Here is a 12,271-nt window from a genome sequence, read left to right as displayed (position 1 = left end):
TCAGTGAGGTTAAATTACCATTATTATTCATGGTGCTTTTTGTATGCATGTTGCAGTTTTATTAGACTTTCCGATTATTTTTCTGCAATGCACTTAATTATTTTTGTAAAATATTTTGTGTTTATAAAGAGACAGACAATAAAAGATATGTCAGCAGTTCAAATTGCCTTCACTGGTATGATCCATAATTCCGTTTTGTTTAGATATTGGTTGTCAAAGACAACATAAAAATGATCCCTTATTGCAAAATCATTTTGACACCAATACTGCTGGAACAATGTGACCGAGACTACCACAGTCTAAAGCCATCACAAGAAGTAATCAGCTTTTGGACAGAATGTTGTCTAGGCCAGAACAACTAGAATGTTCATTTTTGCATTGCAAACATCCTAACATAGGTTAGGAGTTGAGCAAAGCTTTTCGAAAAAATAATCTGTAAACTCTGTACCTGCGATCCAAACTTGGAAAAGAAAAGAGACGTGTCTCATCCCCACCCACCCATTTCTTTAGTCCAGCCAGGTGAGTACTTACTGGAGCACCTTCATGCCCCACTGAGGCCATTTCAAACATCCTGCACTAACCACCAGACACCACTCATAAACAAGAAGAGCTGGTCTCTTGCCACTTGTTCATTGCTAGGCTATTCTGCACAATGTCTAGTGATTTAGACGGATGTCATTAGTGGCCATGGGATTTCAACACTGCGGAAGCAGGCCTTACTTTGTAATGATTCATCTTGCAACCTTGTGATGCAGCAAGACCCCTTAAATGAGCTGGGTGTTACATACATGGAAACCTTCCTCCAGTCAAATAATCGTCCACCTGGAATCTCCATTTATATGAAGTCTATCTTGGAAGTCAAAATAAGAGTGACAACCCGTTTTAGCCTATTGAAACAAAAATTGGTTTGCTCAACCCCCATCAAGTGAGTGCAAACTATCTAGCAGGTTTGCTTGGCAGTGCTGATGTAACTGCTTTGCTTTTTTCATGATTTGAAGCCTACCGTCTTGCTCATTTCATCTAAGTAAGTTCTGACACAGTCTGGAGGTATGCTTTGGGTCATTATCTTGCTGAAGGATTAACCCCTGACCAACTAAGTGCTGTGGTAGCCTTTTTGGTTCAGGATGATTTCAATTAATCTGTTCATAAGACCTTCCAGTCTTGAAGCACCACCTACTGGTGGTGCTTCACGGCCTAGGCAAACCCCTTTTTTTATTTTGCCATTTTAGCAATGGCTTTCTTAATGCCACCGACCTGTTTAACCTGCAACTTGAAGTCTTCTCTTGACAGTTGAAACTGAAACTTGCTTACTTCGACCAGTGTTAATTTGTGCTTGAACTGTTGCCCTGTGAGCCACCTTTCACACAAACTCTTCACTGTCAGAAACTTGTCTTCTGATTGTCTGCTTCAGTTGTGGCTTTGGGCCTGCCAGACTTCTTCATGTCAGAGTTTCCTCCAGTTTCAAAGTGCCACCTTGGCTTTCTTTGCAAATTCTCTAAAGGAAAGACTGGTGTTTTTAAGGTTAATAATGGCCTGTCTGTCTTCCTTTGTTAATTGCCTTTTTCTCAACATTATAATAGCAATATACTACTTCCTGTAGTACAATACTGTCCAAATAATGCTTATGAGGGTGTAGTAACAGTCTGTCCAACACTGCTTTTATACAGACAAGGTTTGTAAGTGATCAACAAAGGTTGGAACGCCTGTAGGTATTGTCAGCCTCGACTTTCAAGGCTTAATTTACTTCAGTTGCTGAAAATTGTAAACCCATTACTTGTTCCCTGAAAAGTACATTTTTTATAAATTTTATATCTAATTTATTTTCAGTTTTAATGAACTAAACTATTTATAACACCTGGCAGTTTACCGCTTACCTTTGTACCATTTCAGGTTATTCACTGTACTTATATTTCAATAAACACTGGAAAAATTGGGTGTTCTAAAACATTTCGACGGTAGTGTAGATCTTGAATACATTTCCCAAACATGTGAAAACGTTCACAAAAATACAGACAAATCAAGAAAAAAATTACAATATAAAAAATGTTATGCACAAATATAAATAATAGAACACAATTATTTAATAAAAGGATAAATCATTCATTTTCCAGTCCAAACTTATTTCATTGAGTACTGTAATGATTTATATTTTACAGCGCGGACGCGTAAACATATGCCATTGAAAACCTGCGCTACCCTTTTTTCCATAATGTAAAATTGTACACCCCAGTCATCAAATGAGTGCACAAGATTTTCATAATAATGTTAGAGAAAGTAGAAAACGCTAATGAATGGAGAGACTTCACTTATGCCTAGCAAACTGTTGACCAATTGCATTACTGTTGTCAAGCGGTTGCTTAACAAATTCTCACTATATACCTTGAGTCAAGAAACTGGAAATGTTTATCATAATTACGTATTGTGATGACTAAAAAAATATAACTTAATACAAAGAATAATCTATATATCGGACAATATGTGCTTCGTATTCACGAAATTCTTGATAATGTCGTCTCTTAAAACTAAACAGCATTCACTATCTGAAGGAGTGCGAGCTTGTCGTAGAATTACCCACAATGCACCGGCCTATTGACAACGTACTGGTAACATAACAAATACGAATGTATTGAAATCTCCCCAGAAGTGTATCTGGTAATAACTCATGGTACTGTACCCACTAGATGGAGATGCGGTGTCATTGTTTATCAGAGACTGAATACTCGTTGGTGCTTGTCATTTCATTTTTATAGCGGAGCTGCGTGACTGTTAGGGGGTTTGGCTTGTTTTTGTGAGAGGAAGGGATCACGTTTCCTCTGCTTTGCCGTCTGGAGTATCAGGTACGTCCGCTTAATAAAAAATGCAGACGTTAACTATCTATACAATTAACAGTATTACAATATTGAAGGTCCGGCAATTGCAAATTCATCTCGTTGTTTTTATTGGTTCGATGCAACCAGATGTGCCAGGCTTTGTTCGAATATGTGAACGCTAATGTTAGCTCGCTAGCTTCCTCCGGTACTAGCCTGCTAACCTTGTCAACTAGTTAGCTAGCCAACGTAATGCTAGCAGTCGTCGTACATTCATTAGATAGGTCTACTAACTATACTGCGCTAGTTTAATTTTATGTCGGAATTGTCAGCTAATGTCGTTATATTGTAATACAATTCCGTGTCTTTTTCGAAAACGACTTTGTGGATGCTTTGTTCTAAGCTTCAGTAGGTGGCTTACCAGCTGATAACTCTTGCCAGTTTTGTTTATTAAACGTACAGTTCTAGCTGGCCAATTTCTTTTTCCGGGTTTTCGAAATAACATTTGTGTCTTCCTGGTAGGTCGGCCGAGAGTAATTTGTATTCACTATTGTTGAGTGTTAGTGTATTACATTATATTTGTGATTGCGTAAAAATGTATGTCAACGTAATATAACGTCATTGGAAGCTGCACTTTTTACTTCAGTGTTGAATGCAAAGAGCAAGCAAGGACATCTGTCGGTGAGAAATATAGACCTACCAAAAGTCCACATCAGGTGCAATTGTCAAAGGTGAAGTTAGTTGCAATTTCGAATGTAGTTATTTCAGTGGAAAAACTACAGCAATGTATACATCTATACTTAATAGAGATTTCTTGAATCCATATCACCATCCCAAGTTCAGGACTGAAGTGCCAGGCTTCAGCAGGACACACAGGCAGAGGACTGATCATCGGGCAGTCTCCCTATGTCAGGCCGAAACGGGTCTGCGAGTGATGCAGACTGTCGTATCTCCGAGGACTGTCGGGTCCCAGATGTGGAACTGATGGAGCTGGGACCACTGCTGGCAGAGGCAGGTCGACAGACAGCAGAGAAAGGCATGGTGTCAGAGGTGAGAGTGGGGGAGAATCTTTTCCCTACACTGTGCTCCAATTTGGATCAGCACAATATATGCCCAAGTGAAAAGCACTACATGTAGCTGTAAGAAATAAGGAGGCATTTGGGATTCATCTCGATGCAGTATTACCACAGGTAATTTCTAAAGCGAGTAGGCAGTTGTCATTCAGACATGGCATGACATGGAATTTGACCAATAGCAACCACGATTAATTCCTGTTTGTTCAGTATTGTCTTGCACTGCTATGGCATTTGTTCTACCTGCATAAGTAAAATACATTCCACTTTGTCTGCCTGTAGGGGGCATCAGTCCTACCTGATGATGAAGACGAGGATGAGGACGATGAAGATGTGGAAGAGGTCCTGACACTGCCCCTCCAGGCTCACCACGCCATGGAGAAGATGGAGGAGTTTGTGCACAAAGTAGGCATCATTGGGCTGTTCCAGAATGCAGGATCACTAAATTAGCCAGCTAATTTTGATGAGCAGCAAAATGTATCTCTTGGTTTTCTGATTCATTTAGAAAGCTAAACTTGAAAATGGGTTGTCGAGTCATGCCTATTTCAAGTCTATATTTCTTGAAAAGATGTTATTTCAGAATTTCTGGGACAGTTAGCTGGCTAACTCATTGATCCTGCTTTCTGGAACAGCCCCCATGGCTGCTCTGTCTGAGTTCATACACAGGGACAAGAAAAGAGTAGATCTGGTTTGATAAACTTGAGAGTCGTGGTAGCCTATACCCTTCTGTTTCAGGTCTGGGAGGGTCGCTGGAGAGTCATCCCTTTTCACGTCCTGCCAGAGTGGTTGAAGGACAATGACTACCTCTTGCATGGCCACCGCCCCCCCATGCCCTCCTTCCGTGCCTGTTTTGGAAGTATCTTCAGGATCCACACTGAAACAGGCAACATTTGGACCCACCTTCTGGGTGAGTGTGTGAGATGGCTGATCCTTTCATGTTGAAGCTTACACTTCATGCTCATAAACCTGTTTTGAAGAGCATGTCTGCATTAGATCCTAAAGGGCTGGTTTCCCCAAAGCATCATAACGCTTAGTTCATTGTTAGTGCCTTCACAGGATCTTGTTTAAATCTGTGCTGTTTCCCAAAGCCATCCGTACAAAAGTAGCACTTGAAAACACTTGTTATTTCATGACTGCCCCAGATAACTTATACAACAATTACATCATTAGATAGTTGTTCCCTCCATCTGTGTCAGTTCAATATCTTAGCTAAACATTTAATCAATAGGTGTTTATATGTCTCTGGAAACACAACAGTGAATTTGACTACAAAGTTACAAACCCTTGTGATTGTTACAAGGAAGTAATTTTCAAAAAACAAAACAAGATTTTAAATGGCACTCTTACTACAGTATAGACAACATTGTCAATACATTTATAATTTACTTAAATGGAAATGTATTTCAAGAACGTTGAGTAATAATCAATCAGTAAATTAGCCAGCTGAGTCTTGTGGGTTGACAAAACGTGTAACTTTACCCAAAATCTTCTAAAAACTGCAAGGTAGGTTCATTCATTTACTGAAAATGACAAATTTCCTTTGAGGTGTTTTCTTAAAAATGCTTCAACTGTCCACATTTATTTTCCCTCTGCAAACATGACATGAAATGTATAGAAAAATAATAGCTATTTAGCTAGATGGCTTATTCATTATATGTAAGAGAAATATTCCTCTCATCTTGAGGCACATTAGAGTTACGAGTGCTATAGGAGGGAAGTGGCACTCGTATTATTACAAGCAGTCGGTGCACAACAATGCCTAATGCAGGGAGAAAAGCAGTCCAGTGCAAAGGATCATGGGGGGGAAAAACATGATAACAGCTTTCATTTTCATGGCTTGTCTAGTGTGTTGACGTCATCACCATTCTCTACAGGTAGGCCAGTTCCCAAGCTATGTGGGGTGACATTTTGTATTTAGTCTCCATCTGAGCTCAATTTGGATTGTCTTGGCAAAGGATCTGAATACATTTAGTGATTCCAGTTTTCTAGTTTCAATTAATTGGGATTTTGTTTTTTCTTCGCTTAGTCATTAAGAAGTACTGTAGATTGATGTCAAAACACAGGTGATGAGTTGTATATTAATAATTTCTATTATAAATGTTTAACACAACAAAATATGAAGGGGTTCTGAATAACATTTTAAGATGTGTAGGTTGGCCTTTTATTAAATTCCGGTTATCTGTAGTCATTCAATTTGAATGTACCATGTGTTCTGCTGACCTAACATAATAAATTGTATATTTCAGTGTCTATTTCAAACTCTGTTACATTTGTAACAGAGGGTGTAGCTAGCTCCTATAACAATCCATTATCCTCTAAAGTAATAATTGGAAAAGCCTGTCTTTTCAAGATCATAAATTATTCAGCTGAGCCTTTTCTTTGAAATCCATGTTTTATCTAAGACATGGCAAACTCAGCCTTTTTTTAATACAGCGTAGTCCATAAGTGTTTGGACAGTGACACTGGTTGTTTTGTTTTGGCAGTGTACTTCAGCACTTTAGATTTAAAATGATACAATGACTGTGAGGTTAAAGTATTAGTCTGCACATTTTCATTTATGTTGGATTAACCATTTAGAAACGGTACATTTTATACATAGCCACACAGTTAAGGGCACCAAATGTATTTGAACTATTGGCTTTACAGCGTTCTCTTATTGGGCTAATGTGTTTGTTTGCATTAATGTGGCATGGAAAAGAACACCGTCAGTGTGTAGTCTCGATTCTAGGCTTTGCCTTTTAATTTGGCATTGGTTAGGGATACACCAAAAAGAAAAAAGTTGGCCAATGCGGATACCGATGTTGGCATTTCTGTACCCGTGTATCCTAACAGGAATGTTTACCATAATAAAAAAATGAATAAGAACCAACTAACAGATCAGGAACACTCCATGTAGGAGTAGATGTCAGCCACTACAGTTCACAGAAAGACTTCACCAGCCGAACTACAGAGGCTGTACTGCAAGGTGCAAAAACACTAGCTAGTTAGACTCAAAGTCAGGATGGCCTAAAAATACCAAAAAGAGTTTGAAGAGTATTGGAAAAGGGGTATTGTGGACAGAAGAGACACATAAATATGTAACAGAGTGATGGAAGGAGTATAAGTGGAGACAATAAGGAACTGACCTATCAACTTATCTGTAAAATGAGGTGGAGGGGGTGTTTGGAGCGTGTATGGCTGCCTCAAACTGGTTCAATTGTCTTCATTTATGTAAGTGCTTATGGCAACAGTAGGAGATCTCAAGTGTACAGAAACATCGTTTGCTCAGATCAAACCAAATGCCTCAAAACCCATTGGACAGCACCTTACATCAAGACAATGGTACCAAACATCAAGGTAAAACAACCAAGGAGTTTTTCAAGGCCGAAAAGTGGAATGTTCTTGACTAGCCAAGTCAGTCACTTAACCTGAATCCAACTGGGCGTGCGTTTTACTTGCTGAAGATGATACTGAAGTCAGAAATGCCAGAAACAAACAGGCCTGGCAGAGCATCACCAGGGAAGAGTTTGGGCGGTCTTTGAATGCAAAGGGTTTGCAACCTATAACCAAATGTGACAACTTTTTTAAATATTATTTATTTTGGTTCCTTAAATTGCAGTATAAAAAGGATAAAAGGACTGTAATTGCTTCATGATTTATGGATATAAATATCCTCAAACTAAAGCTAACCCTCTGCACTTCAACCTCTTCATTTGTTTTATTTTAAATATGTGCTTGAATACAGAGCCAAAACAACAATGCCTGTCATTGTCTTATTACTTATGGACTGCACTGTGTTCAGTCTCCAAAAATGTATATCCTGTTAATGTTTTTCTCAAGAGGTGCTACAAATGCACATCAATGTATTTTATGGTCTTTATAAAAAAAATATATTCTATAGGCATTGGAGTACTGATTTTGCATGCAAATATCACATCTGTCAAACCGGAATCGGCCACATGCACCGTGTTGAATGGGCAACCCAAGATTTTGCTGTTATTAATTTATGAACCACTGATTACTGTTCCACTAATGACCGCACCTCTCCAACCCCCAGGGCTGATCCTGTTCATTTGCCTGGGCACGTACACCATTCTGCGGCCCAACATGTACTTTATGGCCCCCCTGCAAGAGAAGGTGGTGTTTGGAATGTTCTTTCTGGGCGCTGTGCTCTGCCTCAGCTTCTCCTGGCTCTTCCACACCGTCTACTGCCACTCCGAGAAGGTTTCCCGCACCTTCTCCAAGTAAGGCTGCATGCCCCCTCTGTGTTGCTCACACAGCACTTTGTTTTCTGATGAGCTTTCCTGTGTTTCTGAGTAGAGATTTGATGCTTTTGGGGGGCAGTGGAGGGTCAGTTGGTGCAATCTAAGTAGGTCTTCCTCTAACCCTGGCTGTTTGTCACCCCCGCCCCCCCCCTTAGGCTTGACTACTCTGGTATCGCCCTGCTGATCATGGGTTCGTTTGTGCCCTGGCTCTACTACTCATTCTACTGTTCCCCGCAACCGCGGCTCATCTACCTCACCATTGTCTGTGTGCTGGGCATTGCTGCGATCATAGTGGCCCAGTGGGAGCGCTTCTCCACGCCCGCACATCGTCCCACACGAGCAGGTGATGCCCCCAGGGCCCAAAGTTATCTCCGCAGAAATGTGTAATTTACCTGTATGTCTACTGAACTAAGACATTATATTGTTCAGGTGGTTGATTGTTTTTTTTTAATGTTTGTTGAGGATAACAGCAACTGACCATATTGATGCCAGATTACTACACCAGACACAAGAAAGCCTGTAACTTTGTTAGCACCGTAACCTACAAGGGTCAACATAAAATGTGCATGTAGGGGCTTGGTTAAGTGGTTTTGGTGAAAGCATAATTGTAATTGAGCAAAATCCCCTTTGCTGACCCACATAGTGACCACCCTGAGTGGTGTGTGCTAGATACTACAATGTAAATATTAGGGCAGGTAAATTATACAAATCTGCATGATGTATTGGTCAGAATAATACAGAAGTTGTAAACTTGTGGAAGGACTGTAGAAAATGGAAAGTGCACTGTGAACAACCGTTTTAAGCAGCAGGAGGGGACCAACACTAAACCTTGCTTTTCCATGCACATCTTACAGCATTTCGATTGTCAGGTTCACAGTAAGAAATGTTTTCGGTGTTTCTTTCGCTTTACACCAGCCAGTTCAGTGCATTTGGCCATTTTCACTTGAACAGATTAGTTGTAGCAATCACTCTTGTGAGCTGCTCTGTATGCCTATGGTGAGAGACTCATCGAAGATCCTGTGAATGCAGTTTCTCTATAAAGCTCAATTAGTGCAAAACATAGATTTTTGAAATGAGTTGAATCCAAAGGGGGGTCAGTTCTGCTGATAAATATCTGAAATGGCATTTATTAAGATTCAGATTAGCCCGTTTCTGGGAAGTAGATACTCTTCCTGTCCTAATCTGACAGTGGTAGATGCTCAGCTCTGGTACAAACACACAACCAGAATGAAACTCCCATTAGTAACCTCATTCTAATTTGGTGTGAAAAATGAATGTGTTTATGTAACAAATGTTATTACACAGAATCAAACCAAATAAATCACCGAAACACATTGAGGTATTGTTCCTGTATCTTATCAGAGCCTGTGTACTGACATCCTTATTCAGTCGTGCTTGGAAGGACAGCTACGTATCTCTACCACATACCATTATAGCTACTATGTCACTGTGCCATCAGTGACTCCTTCAGCCTTGTGCTTTCACCAACCATGCCCTCTCCTCTGTGTCTCCCAGGGGTGTTCATGGGCCTGGGCCTGAGCGGCATCGTCCCCACAGTGCACTTCACCATTGAGGAGGGTTTTGTCAAGGCCACCACGGTGGGACAGATGGGCTGGTTCTACCTGATGGGTGCCATGTACATCACCGGCGCCGGACTATACGCCGCCCGGATTCCCGAGCGCTATTTCCCTGGCAAATGTGACATCTGGGTAAGTGTGTAGCCCCGTCAAACAAATGGAACCCGGTTGCCTTTCTACTGCTCACATTTGTGTCAAACGTAGTGCTCTGTAGAGGCTATACGCTGATATTTCTCTGCAGAAGCAGCCTTGTTGCTAGCTCTTGCATTAAACCCATGACCCTAATTAATGTAATATTGATGATCAGAGTCGTAGGGGCATAGTGGACAAATGGGTGCCATTTTGTAATCAGCTTCTGGCCTCTCCCCAGTTCCACTCCCATCAGATCTTCCATGTCCTGGTGGTGGCGGCAGCCTTCATCCACTTCTATGGCGTCTCCAACCTGCAGGAGTTCCGCTATGGCCTGGAGGGAGGCTGCACTGACGACACTCTTCTCTGAGAGGCCCAGCTGTGGCCGACTCAGATGTTTCCTGGTCCATCCCCCTCCCTTCCCTCTCTCTCCCTATAAAGTGCTGCTGGAACATGCCATGGTCCCATAGCTAATTCTCACCACCCTCTTCTCCCCCCTTGATTTGCTTGTCATTTTGGGGTTTCTGGTGGTGTTTTTTCTGCTTATTAGGGCATCCCGGTGATGCAGCACCACTTTTTTTTTTAAACACAACTGAGCTCTAGGCTCCGCTTTAAGAACAACAGGGGGTTTTGACCAGATAAATTACATATTCACTTGGGAAGAAGGAAGTTCAGAGGCTGTGTTTAGACAAGCAGCACAGTTCAGTTCATGTTTCATTAGCTTGTATTTTGATTCGATTTTTTTCAAATCAGGTCTTTTTGAGAGTTGATCTGATAGGTAAATGTGACCAGTTAGTGAAAGGACAAAAAATCTGAATTGGACTACCTATGTAAATGTAGCTAGAGCGGAATAGAGAGCAATTTATGGTGTCTCTCTTGGCCTCTACAGTTTTCTTCATCAAGCTGTATGACGCTAATGTGATAGAATGGATCCGGGTTGGGGTCAGTCTATTCTATTTTGGTTTTGTCAGTACAAGGAAGTAATTGAAATTCAATTGATGAGTAGAAAATGTTAACGCCCTAAAAAAGTGAGCATTACAACAATTTATTGGCATTTTCGATTTTGTTGATTTTAGTTAACATGCCATCGACCCCATCCCTGACATGGGTTATAGAACTGGAAGGCTAACATTTAATGACTTCCTACTAGAAATGGTGCTTTGTACCCTTATCCCTAATGTCCCTTTTCAATTGAACACAATCTTTTCAATCGCATATGATTGATTGCTGGTATGAAACTAACGGTAAAACGCACAATGGGGAAAATCTGGGAGTAGGTCAACTCTTTCCCTTCTCAGCTTGAGATTTTTCTTTTTTAAGGCTCTATTTCAGAACTCTAAAGGTCAAATTATTAGTCACTGCGTGGGGCACTCCATTCAGTAAGTAGGAATAATACTGTAGTATTCCTATGCCTTAGGCCAATGGAAATAGTTTTTAAATAGATGGACCAATATTTCAGTCAAGTGAAGCTAATTAGGATGTCCAGATATAATGATAGAAACCTTGTTTTGTTTATACCCAATCAAATCACTATTGAACTTTTGACCTCCAACAATAGCGTTCTCAAACTGCTGTTTATTAAGACAACCTTTTTTAAAAGCTGGCTTTATGTGGCTTTCTTACAAAGACTAAACAATCTGTGTATTCTTGACTTGTGTTGTGTCCAGTGTAGACAAGTTGATGGATTCTACATTTCCCTGAAATGTAAACACATAATAAATATTTATTAATGGGGATATCAAGCCTTTTTTTTGTACCATGTGGTGATATTGCATTTAATTACGCTTTACTTTCCACACGCTTTTGTCACTGTTTTAGCCATTTGAGTTACCAATGTTTTATCCATGTAGTCCGTTTGCTTGGAGGTTTTGATTTACTCATCAAATGTGTGCCATCTATACCAATCAATATAAATGAAGGTGTTGCATAGCATTTTAGCACTATTGAAAGGTTATGCAATATCATTGTTGGTTATATGCAGCAGGCTATGCACATGTACTTATGTTGCTAAATGAAGCGTGAATGCTTACAAAAAGTTTTATTTAAATTTTTTAGACAGTGCAAACTATGTATAATAAGGTAGATTAAGCAAAATGACAGATTCAGAAAGTGAATTGCATAGTGGTGTCGATCGTGAAAATGCTTAAAGATGGCGGCTCCCATATACTTGGCAAAAGTGGGTAATTTGAGGTTGCCCTATTCTACATTGCCCTGTTAATTTTTTGTGCATTATACATGATCCCCGTCCCAATGTAAAGATCGCTGCAATTTGAAGGAAACAAAAAGGTAGAGATTGTACTAAAATATTGGTTTGGTACATAAAATGAGTGCTTCGAATCTTGAATGCGTATAGTTACTTTTACTGCGCAAATGTCATTATAACACTTATATCAGTGAGACTTCTCGGGGATGTGAAATTTAGCTAATAAACCACGGCTAAG

The 12,271-nt window shown here is 40.2% G+C and overlaps 1 protein-coding gene across 5 annotated transcripts; it reads left to right on the top strand.

Moving 5' to 3' along the window:
- The first annotated feature begins 2,606 nt into the window (after positions 1 to 2,606).
- adipor1a (adiponectin receptor 1a) lies at positions 2,607 to 11,586 on the top strand. 5 transcript variants are annotated; one of them, XM_020055781.2, is made up of 9 exons: positions 2,607 to 2,837; positions 3,454 to 3,538; positions 3,651 to 3,857; positions 4,163 to 4,285; positions 4,616 to 4,787; positions 7,917 to 8,103; positions 8,280 to 8,467; positions 9,640 to 9,833; positions 10,072 to 11,586. In XM_020055781.2, the coding sequence occupies exons 3-9, from the start codon at positions 3,714 to 3,716 to the stop codon at positions 10,198 to 10,200; spliced, it is 1,137 nt and encodes a 378-aa protein (XP_019911340.1). In that variant the 5' UTR covers positions 2,607 to 2,837; positions 3,454 to 3,538; positions 3,651 to 3,713; the 3' UTR covers positions 10,201 to 11,586. The 5 variants fall into 5 exon arrangements, with proteins under 5 accessions (XP_019911340.1, XP_010879430.1, XP_010879431.1 ...); XM_010881128.4 differs by having other exon boundaries at positions 3,646 to 3,857; XM_010881129.4 differs by having other exon boundaries at positions 3,436 to 3,538; positions 3,646 to 3,857.
- The last annotated feature ends 685 nt before the right edge of the window (positions 11,587 to 12,271 follow it).

The sequence above is a fragment of the Esox lucius genome, chromosome 17 (assembly GCF_011004845.1).
Source record: "Esox lucius isolate fEsoLuc1 chromosome 17, fEsoLuc1.pri, whole genome shotgun sequence".
In the NCBI taxonomy this organism is placed as follows: Eukaryota; Metazoa; Chordata; class Actinopteri; order Esociformes; family Esocidae; genus Esox; species Esox lucius.
Note: the sequence above shows the minus strand (reverse complement) of the source record. Positions and strands in the feature narration are given on the sequence as shown.